Source organism: Electrophorus electricus, chromosome 19, assembly GCF_041902795.1.
Source record: "Electrophorus electricus isolate QZ-2024a chromosome 19, ASM4190279v1, whole genome shotgun sequence".
NCBI lineage: Eukaryota > Metazoa > Chordata > Actinopteri > Gymnotiformes > Gymnotidae > Electrophorus > Electrophorus electricus.
In genome coordinates, this window is record NC_137515.1 from 7,089,124 (window position 1) to 7,114,654 (window position 25,531).

General features: G+C 43.7%; 1 protein-coding gene across 2 annotated transcripts; it reads right to left on the bottom strand.

The window, feature by feature from the left end:
* ugcg (UDP-glucose ceramide glucosyltransferase) lies at positions 1-24,956 on the bottom strand. 2 transcript variants are annotated; one of them, XR_014118660.1, is made up of 10 exons: positions 24,785-24,956; positions 19,291-19,432; positions 13,483-13,585; positions 11,686-11,787; positions 11,193-11,305; positions 5,602-5,780; positions 4,972-5,058; positions 3,928-4,114; positions 3,223-3,533; positions 1-3,090 (listed from the first exon to the last, which is right to left on the bottom strand). XR_014118660.1 is itself a non-coding variant. In XM_027007723.3 (9 exons), the coding sequence occupies exons 1-9, from the start codon at positions 24,880-24,882 to the stop codon at positions 3,363-3,365; spliced, it is 1,182 nt and encodes a 393-aa protein (XP_026863524.1). In that variant the 5' UTR covers positions 24,883-24,956; the 3' UTR covers positions 1-3,362. The 2 variants fall into 2 exon arrangements, 1 of the variants encoding a protein (XP_026863524.1); XM_027007723.3 differs by having other exon boundaries at positions 1-3,533.
* Positions 24,957-25,531: the final 575 nt, after the last annotated feature.

A 25,531-nucleotide genomic window follows, 5' to 3' on the forward strand; every position in this document is an offset into this window, starting at 1 on the left:
GGGACTTCAAAAACAATAGTTTATTTCAGCCATAGTTCTTCACTACAGACAGATGAAAGGATATACAAAATCTGAAGGCAAAAAAAAAAGTCCAGCTCAAGAATAAATTAGGCCTCCTGAAGCAGAGCAATTAACATGTACTGAACTCCATAAATACACTATACACATTTAAAAAAAAAACAACACAGAGGCAAGTTTTTTTTTTCTTTCAGCAAATAAAAATATACAGTGGATCACAACTAGATATTTTTCTTCCCAAGTGTGACTGGTGGCACATGGGAGCAAACTGCCCCAGTGTATAGTCAGAAGCTAATAAGCATGACAAAGTTTTATGCTAGCTGTTGAAAACAGTATCTGACAATGCCTCACGTGGCTCCTACAAAACTAGCCCTTGCTCTTCCTCACGTCTAGACAGCAGCAGCTGAGAGTCGGAATTGCTTCTTTCATGTGGGGCAAGTGCATTTTCAAAATCAGAAAGACTGCCTAGTTCACATTAGGTTTCTGCTCAGGATACATGAGGGTTTACTGTGCCCCGAGAACAGCTGCACATCAGGATTTGGTTCACTAGTCACCTTTTTGGAGTTAACCACAGTAAGCATGTTTAATTACCAACACAGGAGACTTCTGGGGTTCACAATATGGTCAATGCCACTAGCATTCAACAAAGCACAGGAATCTTCTCTTGCTCTCTCTTTCACTCACACATTGTGGATTCACATACAATAAGTCACACTAATGATTCAAACATAGTGAACTAAGATGGGAAAAAAAAAAAAATCCAGTTCCCCACATACAATAATACAAAATCATTGCCAACAGCAATATGGTAAAAGACTGTCAACAGATCACACATATGAACCCTAAGACGCGTACACAGGTGCACGCACATTTATACGCATTCTCAAAAGGAGAACTATAAGCAAAAGAATTTGACCATGTGTTGAATAACCGCTGCAAATGAGCTGGAATTAATTCAAGTGGCTCTGCTTGATCAGACAAAGAAGGCAAGAACAGCTTACTTGCTGAAAGCAGAAACCGTCCAGTTTGAATCTGTACCCTAACTGTCAACTACTATTGCACCTTCTGGGGCAACACCAGATTTACTGCACAGAAAGAACAATTTACACTTATTTACATGCAACAATACATTCAGGTACTTCACTGTGCTGCTCAACTATACTACATTGCTTCTGAATGAACAATTACTTGAAATGGTCATTATACTGTGTAAAGTTTAATATAGAGATATATTGTATGACTGGTGCAATCGGTTTGTTTCACAGACTAAGTAGAGGATGACTTAAACTTATTGCTAACTAATCTACGAGCAACTTTTCAGACTTTGCCGGCCTGGGTTGAGATAAGAGTCAGTGTTTCCCGGCCTGCCACCATCATTAGCATGAAGTGTTCACTTGAAGTCATCAGCCTAACTGGCAGAACGGTGTGGATGAGGGACAGCTGACAGGTCGGAAGAAGCGATGCGTTGGCATTGTACTACACTGGACAACAGCACCTGCTGCTACCTCTGCACAGAAAGCGGGGTCAAAGCTACTGCAGAAACGAAACCAAGGACCCCGCCATTTGTCCCTTTAACAGAGCCACAACAAAAGGCAAAGCTGTTGGGACGGAGGGTTACACTCCTACATAATACTGTCCAACTTGGTGTCAGCTCAGTGTAAAGCCCTGACTGGGGTGGGTGTATGACCAGAATACGGTAAGAGCAAGGCTGGGTGCGCAAGCAAGGGTGGAAAGAGGACGTTGCACGGAGATTGTGCAAAAGGAAATCGTGGACTCAACCAAAACGCTGCCATTTTTGACACTGGGAGAGCTTTGATCCGCACATTTGGAGAGGGCGTTCTAAACACGAAGCAATCCAGCTGACAGGTATCTGAAATGAATCAAGGGGAAATGAAGCCATTGTGTCGCTTAACAAAGCCGTGGGGTTTATTGCAGAAACCAAAAAAGACCGTTCAGTGGTCCACATTGGTAGACTGGCTCAAGATTTACTGGACATGTTGAAATGCAACAGGATTAAAGAAGATACAAGTATAATTGTATAATTTGGAGATCACCCCTCAAGTAAATATGTGCACACACCACCATTCTCAGAGTAAACATCAAACAGGAGTAAACAGTGACAACTGTTTTGAGGTGGGATAGCAGGGTGCAGTGGGGGGAGCGGTTTGGTGGACAGGGCCATGTCCTCAGTGTATCTGTGCACTTCATACACATTGGTGCAGGAATGTGTTATTACATTGAGACAGCAAAGTCTTTGGGCGTAATCAGAAACCTCCTCCGTTCAGACTGCCGGCCCCTTGGCCTGGAGTAGGTTATCGAGGGCGACAGCAGGCATGTGGAGGCACCAAGGCTGGCCTGCAGAGCAGGAAGAAGAGGCTGACCAGGTGTGGACAGGGCACACAGTCAGGCGTGGTGTCCAGAACAGTGCGTGTGGACCTGCCCGACGTGGACCACCTGCAGGCGAGAGGTGGAACCGTGGCCTACGGCTTCGCAGCACACCCCAGCACTGTGGAACCCTGTGCGGAGAACCATGTTTCGGCCACGGTGTGGCAGCTTGGGGGGGGGCCGGTGAAATGCTGCGTGGCTGCTTGCTGGCCAGGAACCACGTCGCAGAGACGAGGGCATCTGCTTCAGAAGTACCAGTGAAACCAGTGGGGTTTCAGTGGAGTGTGACCATGCTTTAGGTGAATAATCCCACTGCTGAAATGCCCCGCTGAACACTAAACAATGGCAGTTCAACCCGTTTGGCATGCTAACATTTGCATAAAATGATTACCATAATAGTAAAATCATAACCACTATTCAAAGTGATTCTTAAAATGTATATGTCTGCATGCAGCAGTGCTGTTCATAACACAGAACATGTTTACCAGCACATAAAAAAAAAAAAAAAAGTATACCTCTTAGGTTCCAGACATTGTTTGGCCCTGTGGCCCTGGTTCATTCCTCCTTCCTGGACATGTTCCATGTAACTCCGCCCTCGTTTTCCTTCACTGTGCCCTGCAACTCCGCCTTTTTCCCCCCTTCACTGCTCCGTCACAACTGGCTCGTTTGGGAACTCAAGGTCTTGGACTGTTCCAGAAGACCACAGCGAGTCCCGAAAAAAGCACCAAGAACATAAATACACTGTACAAGACCTCCCGCACGCCACAGGTTTTTAAAAAACTATTTTTTTTTAAAAAAATGTCACTTCTTAAAACTCACACAAAATCTAAACCCAAGGAAGCTGTTGCAGTTCGTTCTGCGTGTTGTGCAAGCGTCCGTCTCTCCTTCCTTGTGGGCGTGTCCCGAGCCGCCAGCCGACGGCTCTTCTCTTCTCCCTGCCCCCTTTTGCGTTTTAGTTTTTATACGTCCAGTATTTCCTCAGCCGTGCCTCCACAGCGTAACCGGTAGCGACCCGTTCTCCAGCTGATGGTGGGGTCCCACAGGGCTGAGAGGAAGATCTGGATGGTCATGGACTCCCTGATGAACCAGGCTACAGCGTAGTCCAGCTTGGAGAAGCACATTGGGCCGCCCTGAAGGGACACGAGAAACATGGGCGTTAGAAAGGTCAGGCGTTGAGGGAACGCTCCACAAAGAGATTAGGGGACGGCAGATGAAGCTTGCGAGGAATTAGCCGAACGGCAAGACACAAACCCACTTGGTTCATTTGCCAGAATCGTTTGGCAGCTGGGAGCACTGAGTGTCAGAGCCCCTGAGAGCAAGGACTGCCAGTGAGTAGCAGGTACCAAAGTAACTGCCGCTCCTCAGCTTATAGAACACATATTGTATAAATCAAGCACAACAATTCCAATACATTTCAAGTAAAACTGTTGTTTTCACTGACATTCAGGTATTTAGGCAATTCGGTGCACAATTTGTGTGTTTAAAAAAAAAAGAAAAAAAAGTGGTGCTAAGGTGTGGTGTGACCTGGACTCCACGGAGCTGGATGTAGTCAGAGATGAACCAGGCCAGACAGTGGCACATGAAGAACACCATGATGTCCCAGTGGAAGACGTGGTGCGCGGCCCAGCCAATGATGAGGCTGGCCACAAAGCACTCAGAGATGGGCTCCATGATGGTGGCTGGCAGCATGTTGATGCGCAACTTGGCCCACCTGGTTTAAGGAGACAAGAGAGGATGACCCAAATAACAAAAACAACAAAACTTTTTAAAAAGAAAAAAAATAATTAAAAAAAATCCCACAACAAAACAAAAAAATCTTCCCAAAACTGAAACCAATTTGTTAAAAAAGGGCTTGCATTGTACAGAAGCCTGTATCAGAACCATCAGTAGATTCTCTATTAATGCACACACTTTCATTAAATGTTGGAAACATTTAGACACTAACTAAAATGACATAATACAAAGACTGGAATGGCAACACAGACCTTGTAAGAGCCAATTAAGATCTAGGGAACTGTTTAGTGTTAGTCAAAAAAAAAAAATAGGAGATTGATTATGATAATTTCATTGCATTTGATTTGTATTATTCATTTATATTTCATTGAATGCAGAGGTTGGTCCGGCTTGAGTGAAGGAAGACTTCTCTTTTTGGTTCTCTGGACTGTCAAGTGTGATGTCAATACTTCATTGGTTTCTGATTGGATGTAATTTGATGTTTCTGGAAGTTTTTCGACTGTGCACTAGGCATTTTAATGTAAACGTTTTTCTTTTTCCTTCAGTAAACATTTCTAAAAATAAATTATTTTGTCTCGTCACTTGCGCCTCAAAGATGTGCTTGATTGACTGACTCCAACATGTTGCGGTACAACAGCAGCGAATAATATGAAGTGTCACTAAAGATCTAAATAAATAAACAAATCCAAGAAAGCCCGACAGACTGAACATCAGGGTAGTGCGGCACGTGGCCTGTTAGCGCTGACAAGGCACCCGATCATGCACGATACTGTATGACACCCGATCATGCACGATACTGTACAACACCTGATCATGCATGATACTGTACAATACCTGATCATGCGAGACTGGAACTGTGCAATGGAGTAGGAGCCCGAGTTCTGCATGGCAACCTGCGTTGCCATGGAGAATTTCCACCCTCTGTAAAGACAAAGGAAGAGGTTAATTCCCACCCAGGTGAGCACATGACTGTTGCACTGACGCACTCAGTAAAAGCAGCGGTCTCCACGAAGGCAAACTCCTCTCCTGCCCCTAAGGAAAAACGCCCAGTAGGCAGCTAAATTAGGACGAGGCAGCAGCAGTAATAAAGATGTTATTAAATATGAAGGACGAGCTGGCAGCAGTAATAAAGCCATTATTCATTCTGAAGGGCAGTCATGTTAATAGGAGGACTTGATAAAACACTCTCAAACCTTTACACTATGGTCCAAACAGTAAATCCAAGGGGAAACAGGTATAATTTAAAAAATAATGCCTGAAGGGATAAAATTCAAAATTGACTAATTCAGGGCAAAGTGTCTATTACATGGAAAATTTAATGGTCAGTGACATTTTTTGAGGGGGGGGGGGGGGGACAGAGTGTACAGTTTAGCCTTCACATCTTAAATGTGTATTATGTGATATTCTCTCCATTTAGGGATAAATAGGGACAGACATTCTGCTTCACTGGGGGTCAGGCCGCACCTGTCTGCAATAGCCTTGGCCATGAAGTAATCCTCAGCTATGTACTGGGCAAAAGCGATGAGCCCTCCAGCTTGGTCCAAGACTTCCTTCCTCATCAGGCATGACATTCCAGTCACACACTTGATCCCCGTCACATTGGCCGATATGTACGAGCGAGGGTGTGACGTTCCAAAATACACCTGCGGAATCACGAGGGCAGAGCAACACCAGCGGGATTACTCATCATAAACTTCCTGAAAGACAGATTCATGGTCAAAGCTTTTGTATCTGAAACGAACCAATTAAAACAGGCTGTTTAATGAGGAAGTCACGATTAACCCACAGTTCAAAGCAGCTCCTGCAGTTAAACCAGTACCTTTCAGTCTGAAACATGACAGAGATGCGCAACAGCGAGAAGTTAACCTGAGAAGGCCTGTTTGGACTATTATTTAATGAACAGGTTTTGCTTTAAAACGTTTAGTCTAGGAACAAAACGCCACCCACCCACACCAACCAAGTAACAAACAATAACACCACCAAACAGGAGTGGGACACCTCATCAAACAATACATTACTCATTTGCCAGATGAGCACCACAGCCCAATGAGGAAGACTTCTTTCACCTGCAGGCTGGAATGTTTCCACTCGAAACTCGACATGGTGTTTACTCAGTACCAGTGTCATGCCCCGGGCTGGGTGCAGCCCGGACTTATGGGCGGTGCCTCAGCGTGGCCTGGATGCATGTCGCATGTTCTCATGCGGTTTTTCATCAAGGCGTATCGAGCGCATGGTGAGCACAGTGAAGGGCAACGCCAGCCAGCACAGAGGATCTTCAGGTCTGGGTGGGGACAAGAATAAGACTACCATATGTTCTTGTTGACATTACAGCACTTCCAGGCTCCTTGGAATCTGCTCAACTAGAAAATCCAGCTTGTAACAGATGTGTCTGGTGGAGCAACACATGTTCCTCATGCTCTCTACGCTTCTCTGGCCCAGATATCTCAGGATTGGGATATTTTAACGCCTTACCAACTCAAATGTTCAAACTTTACGGTTCTTATACTCCAACTGCCGCACTTTGTTTAGATCACATCACCCCTATGTTGTCGACACTGCACTGGGTGCCAGTCATATCCCATACTGATGCCAGACGTCTATTACTGACACAGAGCTCTACATGGCTTTGATCCTCAGTAGCCAAGTGAACTTATTTTGTTACGAACGATCGTGCCTGCTTGGATCACAAGGTACTGGTTATCTGTTAGTACCTAGAAATAAGAAAGTTACAGAAGGGGGAGATCATTTACATATTAAATGTACACAGTCTTGGAATAACCTTCCAGTCTGTGTTCAGAAACTCAGACACAGGTGTTTTTAAGGGTGTTTTCACACTAGAGCCTTTTTCTGCTTGCTCTGTGAGTTCGGTACTTTTGGTCAAGTGTGAAAGCCATTTTCAAGACTTGGAGCGGTGCAGAGCACAGATGTCTGGTTATTCTGAAATTGGTAGTCTGTGGTCCTAGTAAGCTGTGGTGCGATCCGGAGCAGGTGTCGTGGTCTACGTGATATAAAATGAACCAAACATGACTACTCAGAAGATACCTGAAAAGGGAAGTGGAAGCAAACAATCACTTACTATAACAAAAACTTAAAATCCATTTTATCAGGTATCTAAAGCTTTATATTTTGCAGGAGAAAAAAAATCTAGAGACATAAAATGCAACAAAAATCTTCTCATGAGAAGGGATCTTTGTTTGCTAGTGCTCCTGCACAGTGAAATTCCATGCATCCCAAAAGCGCTGTTCCTCATCAAATGAGCATCTAAGCAAAAAAAATTAAAAATCCAACCATCTTGCAAATCTGTGTGCAAACAAGTGACATACGGAATTGCACAAACCAATCCTCGGTTCGGACAGAACCCAGCAATAATGAGCCCCTCCGTCAAAAGAGCCCAGAATGGGTCCTTGGTATGGACTCAAGTAATCAGGACACGTGTGAAAACACCCCAAGTACATGTTGAATACTTGAGTGCGTAGTCAAGCCCTCACACCTGTGCTGAGGTTGGAGCAGATGAGCACTGGTGTCTCAGTGAGCCCTCATGCCTGTGTTGAGAGTGAAGCAGAGGGGTGCTGGTGTCTCAGGGAGCCTTCATACCTGTGCAATCTTCCAGCTGCCCTCTTTTAGCTGAGCTGACATAGCAGGTTCTGCCGAGGTCTCTGTTGTACTATATTAATCACGTCCAGTGCATGTCAAACAGCGTTAACCATATCTGTGTTTTTCTCTGCTGAGTTGAACCATCCATCTTGTCTGAAGGTCACCCTGAACCAGCTGCATGATCCCAATCAGTCTGGCTACAAATCGGCACATTCTACAGAAACAGCCCTCATAGGGCAGTTTCTCATAGCAGAGAAACTTTATGCTGCTAAAGCTGCCAAACCGTCATCTGTTTTGATTCTTCTAGACCTTTATTCTATGAGTAAATGACAAAAGCATTTTTGTAAGTCACTCTGGATAACAGCTTCTGCTAAAAAACCATAAATGTAAATGATGCAAGCTCCACGCTGGAAGAGATCCTGCTTGTCTGCCCTTCAGACCGGCCTGACCCTCATGGACCCTACTGCTGTACCTGATCGGCTCATCTGCATGTTCCACCTACTCTCCTGAAGAGATCAAAAACTGTTTCTGGTTACCATGGAGACTTTACTGAAGAGGCCATCTCCACTGCCATCAGCTCTCCTGCTAGACAGTGTTTATTCATTATGTGCTATTTGCCATCCGGTGAGGACCGGTGGAGAATGGGTTACACATCTGGACATTGGTTTCTCCTCTTTCTCTGTTTTTCCTCGGCCCCGTCATTGGCTTGCTCACTAGGTACCTGGACCCAGATTCTTTATATATATATATATGATTTCTTTAAAGATGCTTGTTTGTGATAACGCATGCTTTAAAACGTGCCAAACAAATAAATTAAGTGAATTACACACTTTTTAACAACCAGCCCAGCCCAAACCAGGCTCCTGTGGTCAGATCGGAGTGGTCTGTTCTCCTTTAGAGATGAGAAATCCGAGCGGATTTTCTAGGATTAGACTGGACTTGTGACAGAGTTACTGGCTCTCTCGTCTAAAACATCTTGTAAAATCCAAAGCTTAGGTTATAATGATGTGAATTGCTTTCAAAGCAATGCAACACATTCCAACAAAGAACTAAGCCCTGCTCAGAGACAGCAAGACATAGCTTTGGCCGGGCAAAGTTCATTTATATAGTGTTGTTCATACACAATGGTAATTCAAAGCGCTTCACATAAGAATAGAAAAAGTTAATTGCACCTCAGGAAGTTCTTTGCCAAGATATATATTAATAAAATAGACATTAAGAGAAATTAGAAATTAAAGAACCAAAATGAAAGGTTGGGAGAAAGATAGATACACAGACAGACAGACTGATCTAACCTGAGCTAAAAGCCTGGCCAAATAGGGACGTTTCTAACTTTGATTTAAAAGCATCTAGTGTTAGAGCTCTTCTAATATCCTCTGAAAGATGGTTCCATTTGGAAATGGCATAGTAGCTAAATGCTGTTTCTCTGTGCTTAGTTTTTACCTTAGGCAGGATAAACTGATTAGTTCCTAATGACCTTAAGAATTCTGCGCAGCTCATAACTCTGTAGCCTATCACATAAATATGCCGTTCCTACATCATTAAGTGATTTTTAAGATATTATTACGGGTCTATAAGTGAAATATCTCTATAGTATCTTGGTAGCCAGTGTAAGGACTTAGGAACAGGGACAATGTGTCTTTTTGCTCTTAATGAGATCTCTAGCAGCTACATTTTGAATCACCTGAAGCCGTTTGGGTGTCTTTGGGACTCCCGTTTGAAGGCCATTACAGTAATCACTCTGCTAGTGATAAGCTTGGATGAGTTTCTCAAGGTCTGGTTTAGACAAGAAATCTGATTCTCTTGATGTTCTTAAGATGATTAAATACCGACTTGGAATAGTAATTGACCCTTCTTAGGGGAGGGTATGAGGGATGAGGGTTGGGATGAGCCAGTAGATTAGGGTGGAAGAGGAGCTGGGCTGATTTTACACTACCTACTGGCTGGCTAACAGAGAAAATGACAGCCTCGTGCCAGCTGCAACCAGCTTCTCCATGATTGTGGGGAAACTCAGGTGGGGTGAGGGAGGCATGGAGATGAAGGAAAGTGTAAAGTCCTCTTGGGGTTGTGGTGTTCCCGGAAGCTGATGAGCTCCCATCATCTTCATGACTCACATCCAAGGTCTGCATCTCCATCAGGGCATAGAGAAGAGATGTCGTGGCTCTGGAGCGAGAAAATCTGCTGGTGGAATGGAGTCTTTTGGTGCCAGTATGTCATCACTGGTGGGGGTGGATGACATGCTTACTCTGTCAAATGTCTCGTTTGTGTGTAGTACATCTCACCTAAACAATTATTTATTTCCAAAAAACAAGTTAAAGAAGTTGTCAATAAAATTCAGGTTGTTGGACTTGCAGCCTTTGTGTAGCCAAGTGTAATCCAAGTAGCCTTGAGAAAATCTCTCTTCTCCATGCAGGCAGAGGACCGCTGCTAAATTTCTGAACCGCAAGCTCTCCAATTGTGCTAAAGAGGTTTTTAAAGTCCCTTTTTAAAAACTCAGAGTCCTGCTTTTGTGTGTCACTTACACATGCACAATAAGCCACTTCACTGTAGTGTGGTCAGCCAATATTGTTGGCAATTTATCATTTAACTCAGAAACTGTGATATTCTGTTATTTCATGCCAACGACAGTGTCATCTATTATGAGGGGGTCAGCTGCATCCACAGGCTGAAGCCTTGTGGGTCTGCTGGAGCGCTCAGGCCGACGGACACTTACTGTCCTCTCTGTCGCTTTTCAGTGGTTCAACTGTCCTGCTGATGAAGTGACTCTTATACTGAGCTATACGTAGCACATTTAGATTTGACCCGAAAAAAGATCCACTGATCATTCAAGCCGTCTGTGCTTGTAGTGGTTCTGTTCATCCAATCCACTGGCCTGGCTCCGCTGCTCGCTGCTGCACTAAGCCGCCCATCAGTGGTCCACTGCCAGCGCGCTCACACTCAGATACTCCACGCAAAGTACCGGAATGCCAATTTTTAAACTCCGATAACGAGCTCTGAAAAGCCATTTTCAGTACTGTCATTTTCTGTAGGGATTGCAGCAATTTGGACAGCACATATGTTCAGAAACCCGAGGAGCCATTTTCTGATGGATTCTTTTATTATCCAACAGGAACTTTCCTGTTACAGTATCTGTGGCACTGATTTTAAAAACGTGAAAATTACAAGAAAAATGACCACTTTTAGCTTTGTAGTTCTTTGCAATAACGATCTCGGACGCAGTAACTTAAAAAAAATGGACTTTCGAAAGCAAGTAAAAATATAAGAAGCTGCCAGAGCTAAACACAGAAGCGTCCGAATAGCAAAGAAGCAGGAAGCATCTCCTTCCTCCTTGGCAATAAACAACGTTAGCAGGTGACTTCAAATAAACCCACACGCGCCATTAACACACGGCCCAAGAATGTTCCAGGGAGAGTTCCAAAGGGCAAAGTTGGGCAAGGCTCCCCCCTCCCTCAATCTCTTACCTGCTCCAGCGTAGCGGCGAAGCCCTGTCTGTCTGCCACGTAGGGGAGGCCGTGGACCAGCCCCACCTTCTCCGTCATCTGATTAGCCATATCAGTAAGGGTGTCTGGCTTCACTGTCAAGACACAGGCACACTGTCAGTAGGCAGCTAGAAGTGGCCTGTCAGGGGTAGCAGCCTTAACCGAAAGACCTCTCAATAGGCTGGTACAGGGCCTAGAAAGTTCTAAACACACTAGAGTGCTACCCATTGACCAAGACACACAGTCAAATTATAATTTAACACTTGTCGCAACATTCCAATTCAGAATAAAAGGACAGTAAAAAAGTGTTGGTTCATTACCTCATACAATCAAATGTAGGTACATTACCACATACATAATCAAAAAGGTACATTACTACATACACAATCAAGCGATAAAAATAAATAAAGACTTGGTGAAATGTATGATTCACATGCAGATGAACTTTATTTGGAAAAACTGCAATAAACTGTACCTCGAATTCCACTGTCACAGATCCAGACCAAACCGTATTTTGCACCCTCGTAGCCTGGCATGAGATTGTTTATCTTTGGATTGATGCCGACCTTCTTTCCCCCTGTGACAGCAGAACACAGGAAGAGGAAGATCTCATTAATATGGGTCTTCCTGGGACACTGGCCTGACCCATCACACCCTTAATCCAGGTCATTAACCATATTTTTTGATTCCTTCTAAAGCACCAGTTATGCACATCAGTAAAAAGTTACTTATATTTCTACATACCCTGAATTACTTCATCTGAGAATGAAGGCTTTCAGGGTAAGACATCTGGAGGCCCTGTGTCTGAGACCAATCCCATTAGAGTAAGTGTTTCACATGGGATCACTAATGTGTCTGATCTGCCATTCACCTGCAAGCGCTGATTAGGCTACCTTTTAAAAATGCAGAAACACATGCTGAGGTTTAATGGTTTCAAATCTAGATTTTCAGCCATTCCAAGTGTTCAGACAGAGTTCAAGGGTGACCAGGCCTATTTCAGAGTTCACCCTGGCCGATAAACCACTGGATTACAGCAGACATTTTTTAAATCCACTATATGTGTTTTCCCAGGTGTTTAAGGTTTTAGCCTTTATGACTTCAGTTTTTTGTTGTATTTGTCCATTTTATTTATTCTTTTTTTTATGGCATTTCTTTTTTCTTTTTTTTAAAACCTGGGTTATTTGTCTTTTGATTTTGATAAAGCACATTGGCCACCTTGTTGCCTTGTAAAAGGTGCTCTATGAATAAATATGACTTCAAAGCCAGTCAAACATGTTGAGACTGCCCTATCTAAGCTTAGCTGTTAAATTACAATGGCTGCTAAACCTCCAATTTGCAACCTTATTGTTTTTACCCTGAGGGACATGAAGATTTGGGGTTATATTGTTTTCCCAGTCTGACTAGCAGCCAACCCTGTTGTTTATCCACAGGAAAAATTACTTTGGATACCTTTACTTAATTAAAAAGTCTTTCCCAGTTCTCACTCCCTTTTTCCCTACTGAACCTGAAAAATTAATTCCCTCTCCCAGGAATGTAGTCAACAGTATTTTCGCTTTGGAAAACCAGGCAAATGCTGGCACTGAGGTATAATGACATTAAAAGGCTCCATCATTGTCACTCTTACTAGCTTGCATTGAGATATAATGCCAATAAAGACTCGTTTACTCTGACTCTTACTAGCCATCAGCGGTAGTAAGGGAAGGAGAGAAGCAGTCTCTTCTCAGGCATCAGCTCAACTCGCCTGAAACAAGTCTGTGCTAGTGCATGCCTATGAGCTGCCATGTCACTGGTCAGCAGCGGTCTGCCACTGCTCGACCAATCGAGTTTTCCAAGCAGAGCATCAGCTGTGGTTGACATCACTGAGCCGGTGCCTCTCTCAAGAATATCAGTACGTTAACAGATGGGCAGAACAAGATGTGACTCTGCAGAGCAGCACAACAGGACCCTGGAGAGTGGGATGGTGGAGTTGCTGCACATCCTTAATGAGCAAGAATCAATATTCTGTCTCAGAGGTGTTCCTGCAGACGCACTGCTGGGCCATAAGCATTTACACGTGGGATCCCTTCGCTCAGAGCATGCATTAAATGGCACTCATCTGCCCCATGATGCAGCTCAGCTCAACTGATTTTCTTGGAAAGTAAGTGTGTGTGTGTGACCAGAGTGGAGCTATGGTGAAGAGTTTTCTTTTTCCTTGACACACTTATGTACCCATGTGTTCAATTATATTCTCACAAAAACAGAAAAAGAGTGAAATTGTTTTTTGAGTGCTTACCTATAAATAATCTGGCATCAACGTTGGGATATTTGCCCAGTAGCTTTTTACAGACGTCGATGGCTGGATCATCATGGTCTTGGACACAAAGGAGAATTTCATACTGAGGAAACACAGGAGGAAAAAGGAACATTTATTCTTTCCAACATATCTATAATGGAAGATATGGGGGATGTCGAGAGATCAACATGTAAAACTCATGCCGTTTTACAAGTGAAAACTGCCTGAAACCCGGAGCTGCTTTATTCCACCCTGACCTAACGGGACAGGCCAACGGTCCACCAGCAGTGGCAACGACAGGAAAACACCTTCATTCAAGCCTCCCCAAGTCCCTCCTGCAGTGGTCACAAGACGAGGCACTTGTAAGGAGACATAAGAGCCATTGAGAAGAGTGCGTCCTCCCAAACACTGGCGCCATGCCTCCCCAAAGCCAGAGGAAGTGCAGGTGCCCACTGTGAGGACAGCCTGCCTGACAGCAGAACCCACTCCAAATGGGCTCTCTCGCAGGACTACACACTGCCATTAAGGGTGATCCATGCAAGCCCAGGCTGCCGAGGCCAGGTTGCCATGGCTACAGCAGGGGAACGCAGTAGGGAGGTGGGTGGGGTCCTGGACAGGGAGACAAAAGGACCCCTTTTTCTGCATGCCTGTGGACACAGGAAATCCACAATGCCCCCAGGGCTGGGTAATAGAACCAAGGAAAGAACAGGAAGGCTCACAGAAAATCACAGTGGGGGTAGAATGGACCACTGGTTGCTTACATCCCAACAAATGGAGCAGCACGCTTGGGGGCCAGCCGGGCAGAAACGGGCCCAGAGCAGGGGAGGGATCGGCCAGCCCAGGACCACGGCCCAGAACGGCCCGACAAATTAGCAATGAGGAAGCAGACACCAGAGAGAGCTCACAGGGCAGGAAGAGCAGTAAATCTCTCAAAAGGCTACTGCCATAGAGCAGTTTTATATCCAAGTACAGTCATTATATGTGGAAAGTTGTCTTAATGGAATAATGAGATGGAAAATCTGCATGACAAGCACAAGCAAGTAAGGTCCATCAACCAATGCAAAATTTGGAGATCAACCATTTCTTCACTAAAAAGGAGTTCCTAAAGGTAAATTCTGCATTTTCAGCTGCTAAAGAAAAGCATAATCTCCAAACTAGCTGAGGTCAATCAACACTGGTGCCACTAGCAAGGCATGTCAGTCTGGTTATACATGGGGCTGAAGTACCAGCAGGGGATCTCCTTAAAAGCCCAGACACACAGAAAAACATCAAAACATGGCAACAGACGGAGGAGAAGGCATCTCTACTAGGATTCAATTACAACAATAACACTAACTGTATTGACGTCATTACCACTGTATACAAAGATTACCTGTTGTTTTGTTGTTGTTTTTTTAAATTAGGAGTTTACTTGTATTGCAATTGGACTTTTTAAAAAAACCACTACATTCAGTCAGTTCAAGAACATACTGAACATTTTTCTTTTCACATAGTCCAGGATGCATGACTGCCAAAGGAAGTCAACAGTGACAGTGGCACAACTACTACTGCAACTTCCTCCGATGTTAGAAAGAGCTATAAATTTGCGTTTAATACAGCAGACTGAATATCAAGAACAACTCAATCTTGAGTGCCATTATAAAACTGACATTTTGATTGTTGTTAATAATTAAACAATACAGACGGACAGAGACACCACTGAATTTCCAACCACAGTAATAATCATCGGTGCCTTTTCTATGTGCGAGGGTCATGTCGCTATGCGTATGTGTAAGGTAAACCCTTGTACTAATCTCTGTTCTGCAGACAGTTTGGTCTTCAAAAGAACATTAGTTAAGCCAAGCAAAAGGAATTTTCAAAAGATAGATATCCATCCGCATGGATGACCAAGTAAAGCATGAAAGCATGTTTGCACCCTTGTCTCATGACAAAGGAACCACTTGACACTACAGTTTCAAGGGACGGGGTGAAGGTTACCCTGTACACAAAGCTTTCACACAATGGTGTGTGAGCAGTCCCATGAAGCATGCCCCAATTCATGAACATGTTTTGATGCTGAGCTAATAACAGCAAAGAATTCATTAGGCTGCTGTAATCAAAAGTGTACACAACAAGAAGTACAGAGGGGGGGGGGAAGAATGCCAAAGTCCAAAGCATACAAAGACAAAGCTATCTGGTAGCCTTCCAACTCCACTGCCAAAAGCCCTCAAGTGTTTCTCACTTCAACCTGCACTCACTAGAAAGCAAAAATGTACATTTTACATTTACAACATACAAACAGGATGAATCCTACCAAAACCTCAGTCATAACTTCTTCATTCTCGTCCCCACCAAAGGGGCGGGACGTACAGATGAGCCTCGCAGAGATAAGCAGGCAAACACCACTGGAACATTTAACAGTACTGAAAGAATATCAACAACTGTGATTAATTGAGTCACCGATACAAAGTGGAATGTTCATATCCGGACTTGTTCTGTTCAGAGGGAAACAAATGAGTCATCTGTGATATTACACTGGTAACATATTCTACCCAACATAGCACAAGCACCGGAGACAGACGCAGATTTGAGACAGGACCAGATAAAGACTGATACATGGACTTGAAGCTGGTATTTACTTGAAGAGAAGAGCATTAATGAAAAAGTGGCCTTATTTCTTCCCTTTAAGTTGCTGGGCTCTGCTTGTGCTTTGGTTTAAACTTGCAGGATGTGTGTTAAAATGTATATGAAACTATTTTTGTTCCTCCTTTCAAATTTATTAGATGATTGGGTGAGGAAGGAACCCACGAGGACAGCAAAATACAAGCTGCCCTAACTAGGAAGGAGAAAAAAAGCTGGACTGAACCTGCAATGTACACAGGTCATGTTCTCCTTTGGCACGGTGTTGTAAACTGTTACTTGACATTTAGACAATTATTTGCACAGAGTGCACAAGAAATTCATAAAATCACCTGTGTGCTCATTACAAGAGGACCTAGGACTAACTTAGCTGTCCAGTTTACACTAAATGGCCAAAAGGTGGACATGCCTCCTAATGAATTGGCCAGTCTAAATCTCTGGTCTTCTCCAGACCTGTACATTTTTGGCTTTAATGTGCTCGCTCCTGAGATAGTCCACAGGGACAGTGGGCTGTCTAATTCTGCTGTACATCCACACACACTTTTGAGCTTGAAGAGAGTCTGCTTAAGTGCAGGCCTTGGCAGAATTGTCGAACTATCAAAACACCGACCTGATGACGTATACGTCCACTGGCTAGGACAGTGTAACTTAATCCGTATTACAGGAGATAATAAATCGCAAACCTCTAACGGGTCCTGGAAGGCAAGATGATGGGATCAGGGAGTAAACCTTCTGCCTCTACATGGCAGAGGCAGGCACAAAAACTAGAGTCGCATTCATAGCTGTGTACATCTTGCTTCCTGTATCACATTTTGGCATTAATGGCAATCATGGAAATGGGTTGAGCCAAGACATTTTATGATTTTGCAAATTTGACATGTCACTGACCATTTCAGTAAACGCCACAAAACGCAAAACTAAAGTCCGTGAGACTGGCATCCAGTGCTTCACAGAGACCTAGATTGGGCAACTGAGTTCAGGCACACCCACGGCTGTCACGCATAGTCATGCGATCTGAAGATCTCAGTGATTAAATGTGGTGGGAGTGTCATAGGATGTCTCCTTTGCACAAGTCAGTATGTGAAATTTCTACCCTGCTAGATTCTTATACATCAGGGCCTCACCTCAAAAAGGTTCTTTTGCTAGACTGCTCAAAGAATTCCCACAGACACACTCCAAAATGTTGTGTGAAGTCTTCCTGCAAGAGGCAAGACAGCTGCAACCGCCCCCTACCCCCCGCCATCCTCTATGTTAATTTCTTTACTACACCATTCCATTTATTTAATCAATTCCATCTTTGATTAGTTCTTGACAATATATAACTTACAGTAATTAATAATTGGCTGCATAAACTACGTGTCAACACAAAATTAATGACATTTTGGAGAGACTAAATACGTTTAGTTTTGCAAAGAATATAAAAGAGGAACAGATTCCAGGACATCAGCAGAGAGTCAAGTGCCCCCCCACGCCAAACCCAGCATGGTTATGGCATACAGTCCTTTCTGAACACGTGTGCGTGTGACACACACACACACACACACACACACACACACACACACACACACACACACACACACGTGCTCACTCTCGTTTGCTCTCCCATTTTCTCTCTCTGTGTGTGTGAGCACACTCAGCAAGGTAAGAACATGCTGGAACATCATTTGGATAAGGACCAGGAGTCCAGCAGGAAAAGCTCACATTGCAGAATTCAGAGAGTGCCATTAAATCAATCAAAGGTCAGGCATCCCTGCTCTGCTCTAGAAACTGAGAGAGTTAAATACATTACTCACATCCTTACTGATCAGCTAAGGTGACTCACAAAAAAGCCTAAATGTCATCATTTAAGTCTTCTAACCATCACATGCCCTCAGCATGAGGAAGATGTGCTCAACATCACATCAGATCACATGCGACGTGATGAGGCAGCTGCCATGCGTGATGCTAAAGCCATCAAACCTAAAACTCATAGGTTTGATCATCCCAAGATAACGACATAAGCCGAGAAGCACAGAGAACCAGTCAGACAGGTACTTATGCCAGCGGCATGCGCTGCAAATCACATGCATAACAGCAACGAGCCCACAGCCCTCTGCTGAACCTACAAACACAGAGTCTCACGTGCAACACTGTAATCAGACGTCCAGACCCCGGCTACTGCGACACACTTCAGACACCTCAGGACACGTCTGCCCAGCCTATTCCGCAAGAAGCCTTCAATTCTCAAGCCAAACCTGTCACAGGTTTGGGCTTTCCTTGGGCTCAGACACCCTTCTCAGATGCGTGCACAGGTGAAAAAAAAACATTGGAGCCTTTGAACCTGCTCGCAAGAGGCAACTTTGCAAGTCGTCTCTTCATTTGCACGCCATCTAGTCAAGTACTGTAAGAAAGAGGGCAAAGATGGATCCTGACAACCTTGTTAATGATCTAGCATTAAAATTGTGGCTCCTTCAATTTGAAAACTACATTCATTCTTAATCTCCATATCAAACATTCATCGTTGCGTCAGTTCTGCGATATAAATGCTTTCGTAACAAATGGCCCCAGGGTATGGCAGAAAGGACATGGGATGTCACAGCCTTAAGTCACCAGGTGAGCACTCACACAGCCAAACGGGCAAGCCCAGCGGATTCCTGAATCCACATTCACAAGTGACACCCACTCACGCAGCTGCGCAGGCGTAACCTGGCAACAAGGAGTCACAGCGTGTGGAAACAATCGTTAAAGCTGCTTACTTGAGCACAGTTTAGCCTGTCCCGAGGGGTGAGGTGGCTGTGCTTTGGAATAAAAGGACAATTTCTTAACAGAAGACATTAAACAAAAAAAAAAAAAAGATGGCAGAATGTGTAGCAATGAAACAGGCTGATAAGGGAACTTGTGGTTGGCCAAAGTTTACCAAAACACAGGAACCCCATCAAACAAGCTACAGACAGGCAATACTGACAAAGCCTCAATTTATACGGGTGCAAATATCGTTCTGTTTTGCTACATTTCTGCACATGCTTGTCAAGACAAGCGCAGCCTGGGTAACAGCTGCATGGCCAATGAATACTGAGGTCAAGCTTTCTTAGTACAGTCCTTTTGACTTAACAGAGTTTAACTTCTGGCTCTAACCAAGGTTCTTCCTGGACCAGCTTAGGAGTGTTGGAAGGTGAAAGGGATTGTCTGACTGAAGGTAGGTGACCATACCTTTGGGTAGTCCAGCTCAAAGAACGTCTCAAGGTTGTCCACGAGGTTGGGGTCCACTCCCTTCAGGGGCTTGAGCAGTGAGACCCCTGCAAGTTTGCTGTATGGCTGCTTGTCAGTTGTCTTCTTATTGAGATGCAAGCGGCTATAAAGAGCAGAAGAAAAATGTGTGTTCACTGGAGGTTATGCCTTCCCTGAACCAACTGCTGGGTCCCCGCACAGAAACTGCACTACATTTAGGTAATGAAGAGCCTGGTCATTCAAGACAGGTGTGTTAAAGTACACACTACCAAAGTCTACAGCAGCTTTAGAACCCCACGAGAACATCTCCATGAAAACACACTTGGACATTTTGTGTGTGTACAGCCAACCATGTTTTTTAGCATCACTGACTGTGTGCTTATGGCCAATCATAGCTCACTGCCTTGCCCTAAACTGGTATTATGAGTGTATCTTGCAACTGTGCTAGGACCCTTTACAATGTGCAAAGATCCATGTCAAAACATTTTCATGAAGAATAACAGTAAGTGATCTGATAATCCAGCTGTCGCTACTCATTGCACACGATTTTGAAAAAGGCTCTATATTGGGTGACGATGGACTTGCAGTATTTGGAGACGAGCTGATGACCCCCTTCTGCAAAAAAAAATTAATAAAAATCCCCATCTTGGCTACAATACATACCTCAACATTTCAACATCAGTTTTGCCCAAAGGAAGCGGTTTTGGGTTAGCTAGCATAAGAGCTGTACAAAATGTTCTGATCACCAATTCAGATTGTAGAATTATTCAGCATGAAAGAAAAACATAACACATTATTCAGACACTGGCTGTGTGGGATTATAAAGCCTAAATATTGATCTTTCTGCAAGAGAGTCAATGATTACATACATTAAAACTATCATGCATCCAGTGAAGATATTCACATCAATAATGTGGGAAGGTCAAATCAATGGCTTCTTTAAATCATACAGTTGCAAAAGTCACATTCATAAACTCTTCCTGAAAGCCTGTAGATGTTTTTTTTTGGGGGGGGGGGGGGGGGGGGGGAGGATATTATATATATATATATATATATATATATATATATATATATATATATATATATATATATATATATAAAAAATAATTAGATATAGATATATAAAATTCAGTGTAGATGAAAATTTAACACCTTTTTACTGGCCAACCAGCCACACACAGACAGGTTAAGCATGAAAAAAAAGAAAGCCAACAAAAACCATTTGTGCATCGTGAATGACTCGCTGCAGGACAGAGATCACACGCTACAAGCAGCATGAGCCAACCGCACACAGGCAAGCTGATCTGACTGGTCGGACTGTGACACTAGTTTCACAAACGCTCCCTTGGTTTCATTCAGACACTCTTCTTAGACAAAGAAGATCTAGATGAGCTCAGAATAACTTGCTGTGCTTACAGAGGTTTTTCATATAGAATCAATCCCATACACGTAAAGGCCTAAATATGAGAGAAATAGAGAGTGATTCCAGGTGAGTGCGTGCGCTGTAGTAAGAGATGTAGATATATTCAAAACTGCACCAAAATACAAGCTTCCAGAGAAACTAGATATTTTGGACTGATGTCTTTCATCAGCTGCGCAACCAAAGTGTTTCTCTGGAAACCTTGTATACTTCACAATTCGAAATCTCTCAATCTCTCATTACATTGAATATTTTACACACATAAAAACACATTCTTCACAGCTGGTGTATCAGACTATTCATTCTACAGCACCACTGAAGACAGACAGGAAAGCCCATCTTCCTCTGTGTGCAGTATGTTTCTGCTGCGTGGAGGGGTCCACTGGATCATTACCATGAACATTCAACATTTACAGAGGCAGTAAAGAAAGCCTCTTGATTTAGTGAATGCGCTGCAGCTGGCCCTATTCAAATAAAAACATTAATAACCTGAATGAAAAATTGCCCATGGGCCTAAAGGGCAGAAATTAAACCACTGGGCAGAGTTAAGACTTCCTGCACCGCTATCTGCGCCCCCTTAACCCTTCATCACGCGTCACGGCTGCTGGATTCTGGGAAGCGTCCCCCGTGCCTCCCCCATCAGCTGGGGGTTGGCCAACGCTGCACAGGATGTACGGCCAGGCTCAAAGAGCTGCCCCATCCAGGACACGGACATGAAGACTGTCGCAGAGACGGGGAGACACAAACACCCTTCCCCCACCCCTGAGTTTCCCTGTCAGTGAGCGCTGCCAGCAGCCAAGCGAGTGCGTTTCTCCAAGAGCCGCTTTGTTACCATGTGCTCTGCTTTATAGGAGCTGCAGGTCTCATCGGGTTTCCGCCCAATGCCATGAATTGAAAGAACACACACAGCAATACAAATCTAGTACGGATCTAGTAGAGGATGGGACTGCAGTTCTAGAAGAGACCCCCGAGCACGTGTTGGTCTTCTGTTCACCCCCCCCCACCCCTCCTCCCGGAATGTGACCTCTGCATATCATGTGACATTTAACATTAGGAAAAGTGACTAATCCGGTGAAGGCACAGAACTGGCCTGGAACGTAAATGTGTTTCAGTAATGGGTACACTGATGGGGGCCTGGCCTTCTTGCGGCTGGATGTCTTTCTCTATTGTTCTGTTTAACATGAGGGACTCAGCTTTCCTGCCTCACATCCTCACTATTAAAGAGAATACCATAAACAGCGTTATGCACGGTGGACAGGAATAAACCTGCCAGTTAGGATTTATTATATACACAAACTTTTTTTGAAAGAAGCTAATTAGATAAAATGTCCTTCTCCAGCTTGATCATGCAGTGAGACCAGTCACAGTTTCTCTCTCTCTCTCACACACACACACACACACACACACACACACACACACACACACACACACACACACACACACACAAAAGGTGATATCCTGGCAGCACATATGTGAACATGGTAGCTGAGGGCATGTAGGTCATCCTTCACAGACTGGCTCTCACTTCAGTACCAAGCCTGGGACAAAGGGATTCCTTCTCATAGTTTAGAGGAACCCTGTTTAACTCCACTTTCAAGATGAGTGGAATCATTGAGCTCCTGACTGTAATCACAGAGGCTGCACTGACATTGGGTATGCTTTGGTGAGCCATTGCATGAAAATGAATGAAAATTAAGTCCCTTTACAATTAACACACCCTACAATTAACACATCCAGTCAACCCTGGTGGGAAGCAGCAGCCAATCACACACATAATACTCTCAACCAGAAACCTCAGTCCCCTGGAAGGCTGAATCAGGTGCAGGGAGCATAAAGAAGGCAACATGCACGACAGAGCACCAGAGTGGTGACTGGGCATGCAGACACACACATTCTCACACAGGACAATTTATTTGGGACAGCCAGCTCACCTAACCTCCATGTTTTTGGACTGGAGAAGAAACCAGAGACCCTGGAGGAATCCCACACAGACACAGAGAGACCATGGAAATTCCCCCCAGATAGGGACTCAAAACCCAAGACTCTAGTGCTGATAGGCAAACATGCTGCCCCAGACAGCAGTGTTCATTATCAGACCTATAGCGACAAGAACAAACAACTGGTCCTCTGCCCACTACTGAGACAGACATCAGTTGGACTGGAGGTGCTTCTTGCATCCAGGTCTTCTTGTTAGACAAACAATCCAACAGCAAACAGTGGTCAACAAAGTGGCATTTAACACCAGAATGCTGTGAATGACCTCACATCCTGGCCAAGAGGCACAGAGCGTGCATGCTGGCAGCTGAGGGTGTGGGGGTTGTCATGAGTGAGCACATGCAGCGACACTGCCAGAGGAAACCAGCCAATGTGAACCACACGACAGGCTGATCTCTGGCTCTCAGTGCCACTGTACTGACAGATGCGTGACCAGGCCAGGTCTCAGCAGAAAGGTGAGGTCAGTACAGTTCAGGTTGCTGTAATGTGAGGTTTCTTACACACACGCACACAATATCCATGGTAGATGCTGCTGCATTATTGACCAAGTTCAATCTGAAAAGTAAGACTGGCAAAAATATTTATTTGTCTAGCAGCTGGTAGCAGTCTTCTCCCCAACTCAACCAACAGGAGTAAGATGAGTATAACTGCAACTTGCAAACAAATAGTGTTGGTAACTGAGCCATTAATTACAAAAGCTATTTTCAAAAGGGTAGGGTACAAAAGGGCACAGGCATGTGGTCATCACTTTGTCGTATTAACATCTCAGCATATGTTTCTGATTAGACAGAACAAATTAAGCCTTTCGACAAAAAGCTTTAAGACATCTCATACTAGATTTACTATTAGAAGCACATTAAAAGCCTTTTAACTCAATTACAGCAGTGAGTCAGTAAAGTGAGAAATCATGACGATAGCACGATGTGTCGTAGTCCAAGTGATGACAGACTTCAGACGGCTCATATGACCACGCCATAGTAGTGATCAAGGGGAACTTCCAGCTACATATGATACAACTATGATGATATGATACAACTATGTCGATCGAGCGGTGTCTAACAAACTCCTCGCGTTAAACACGTCATGGGCAATAAGATGATGTTAATTAAGTTAGCTAACTAGCTGGATGATTAGTTCAACTAAAATACAAATAGGATAGATAGATAGATAGATAGATAGATAGATAGATAGATAGATAGATAGATAGATAGATAGATAGATAGATATACACACGTTTGGATATAGCTGACTAGCAAGCTAAAACCATTTTATTAATATCGGGTTGTATTGTGATTTTTCGTGGTATTTAGAATTCTTATCATAGTCCAATAGCAGTATAGAAAAGACCAAAGTGCATGCCCAAGAACTCCATTTTGAGGTTTAAGGTTAACTTAATTCATTTCCTGAAAGTAGCTATGATGCGCCTTTTATGTGTTAAGACACTTAGTTACTCGAATAGTCAACTAACCGGATCAACTCGAAATGACACCGGCGTCTTGAAATTTAACAAAACTAGCTAACAGCTAACTATTTGAGGTAAAGTTAGAGATTTGAGGTAACTAACCTAGTTAGCTATCTGAGGTAACGTTGGACCAGTTAGTTAGCTATCTGAGGTAAAGTTAGCTTACCATTGCGAACCGAAACATAATTGACTACCAAACCAGTCTATTCAGTGACTCTGAACGCAGAATATTTTGTGAAAAGCAACACGGTATTCTAGGTGCTAATATCCTAAGAAAGAATCTTAACACAGCTAGCTAGCTTTAAGATAGCTTAGCCACCTACAACACAAGTCTAGTTGGGAACGCTGGCTAGCTAATCACACTGTAATAAATTAACGTTACCAAATCTATGATAACTGATAAATATTCACAACGTATGCAGTATTCACACCTCTGTTTACGAATGCCGATCTAATTTCTACGATGACATGTAAATTACCAGGCAATAAGCAAATCTCTTAACGCTAGCCCGTCTCATTGAATCACCCAAATGAGTGCTATGCTGATCCCACCAATTATACAAAATGTAAATACACATGATAGCTATCTTTATACTTACACGTAGATGATGGACATGAAATGCATGAGCCAGAGGACAATAAATAACAGAAATCCGAAGATAGAGAACCCTTGCATAGCAAGATCAACCAAGGCCATGGCTGTGCCTTGGTGTATTGACACCGCTGTTTGGCCCCGACACTAAAGTGGTGATGCACGGACGAGTGTACGGTACGGCAGATAGGCGGGATCTGCCGAAAATACAGCAGTAGTAGCAGTAGGGTGGGTCTAATGGTAAGCCTTTTTAATTGTAACGTCTACCTCAAACTTAAGTCGGATGATATGCTTTCCAAAAGCAGCAAAAAAGATAATTATCTCACAAAATATACTTCTGTGCATTCAACTATGTGCAAAAGGTCTGTAATGTAGTAGGGTTCTCAAGATTTTATGTTACTTGACTAGAATTTCAAGTGTAATGTTATTAAAGGCGTTTCTTCCGCACTTTTCGTCAAATGATGTTTCATTTGAAATTGTTTCGATTGATTATAAAATACTTCTAATGACCTACAAAGCACTGAATGGTCTTGCTCCACAATACCTTAGAGAACTCCTAGTCCAACACGTCTCTTTAGATCAAAAGGAGCAGGGTCCTTACTAGTACCAAAAATAAGAAAATCTATCGCAGGGGACAGATCCCATACTATGGAATAACTTTCCTGTAAATGTTCGAGACTCAGTCTCACTAGGATGAAGACAGTCAGGCATTTTATTCATTACTTCCCATCTTAGGCCAAGGTGTAGATCTGGG

Bases quoted from the DNA above. Each gene is read 5' to 3' on its own strand.
- ugcg (XM_027007723.3), bottom strand. From the start codon at position 24,882: ATGGCCTTGGTTGATCTTGCTATGCAAGGGTTCTCTATCTTCGGATTT. The intron at 5,781-11,192 runs GTAAGAGATTGA...GTGATTCCGCAG, and splicing joins TCGCCGCTACGCTGGAGCAG to GTGTATTTTGGAACGTCACA. The intron at 5,059-5,601 runs GTGCGGCCTGAC...TTGTCTTTACAG, and splicing joins GCCAAGGCTATTGCAGACAG to AGGGTGGAAATTCTCCATGG.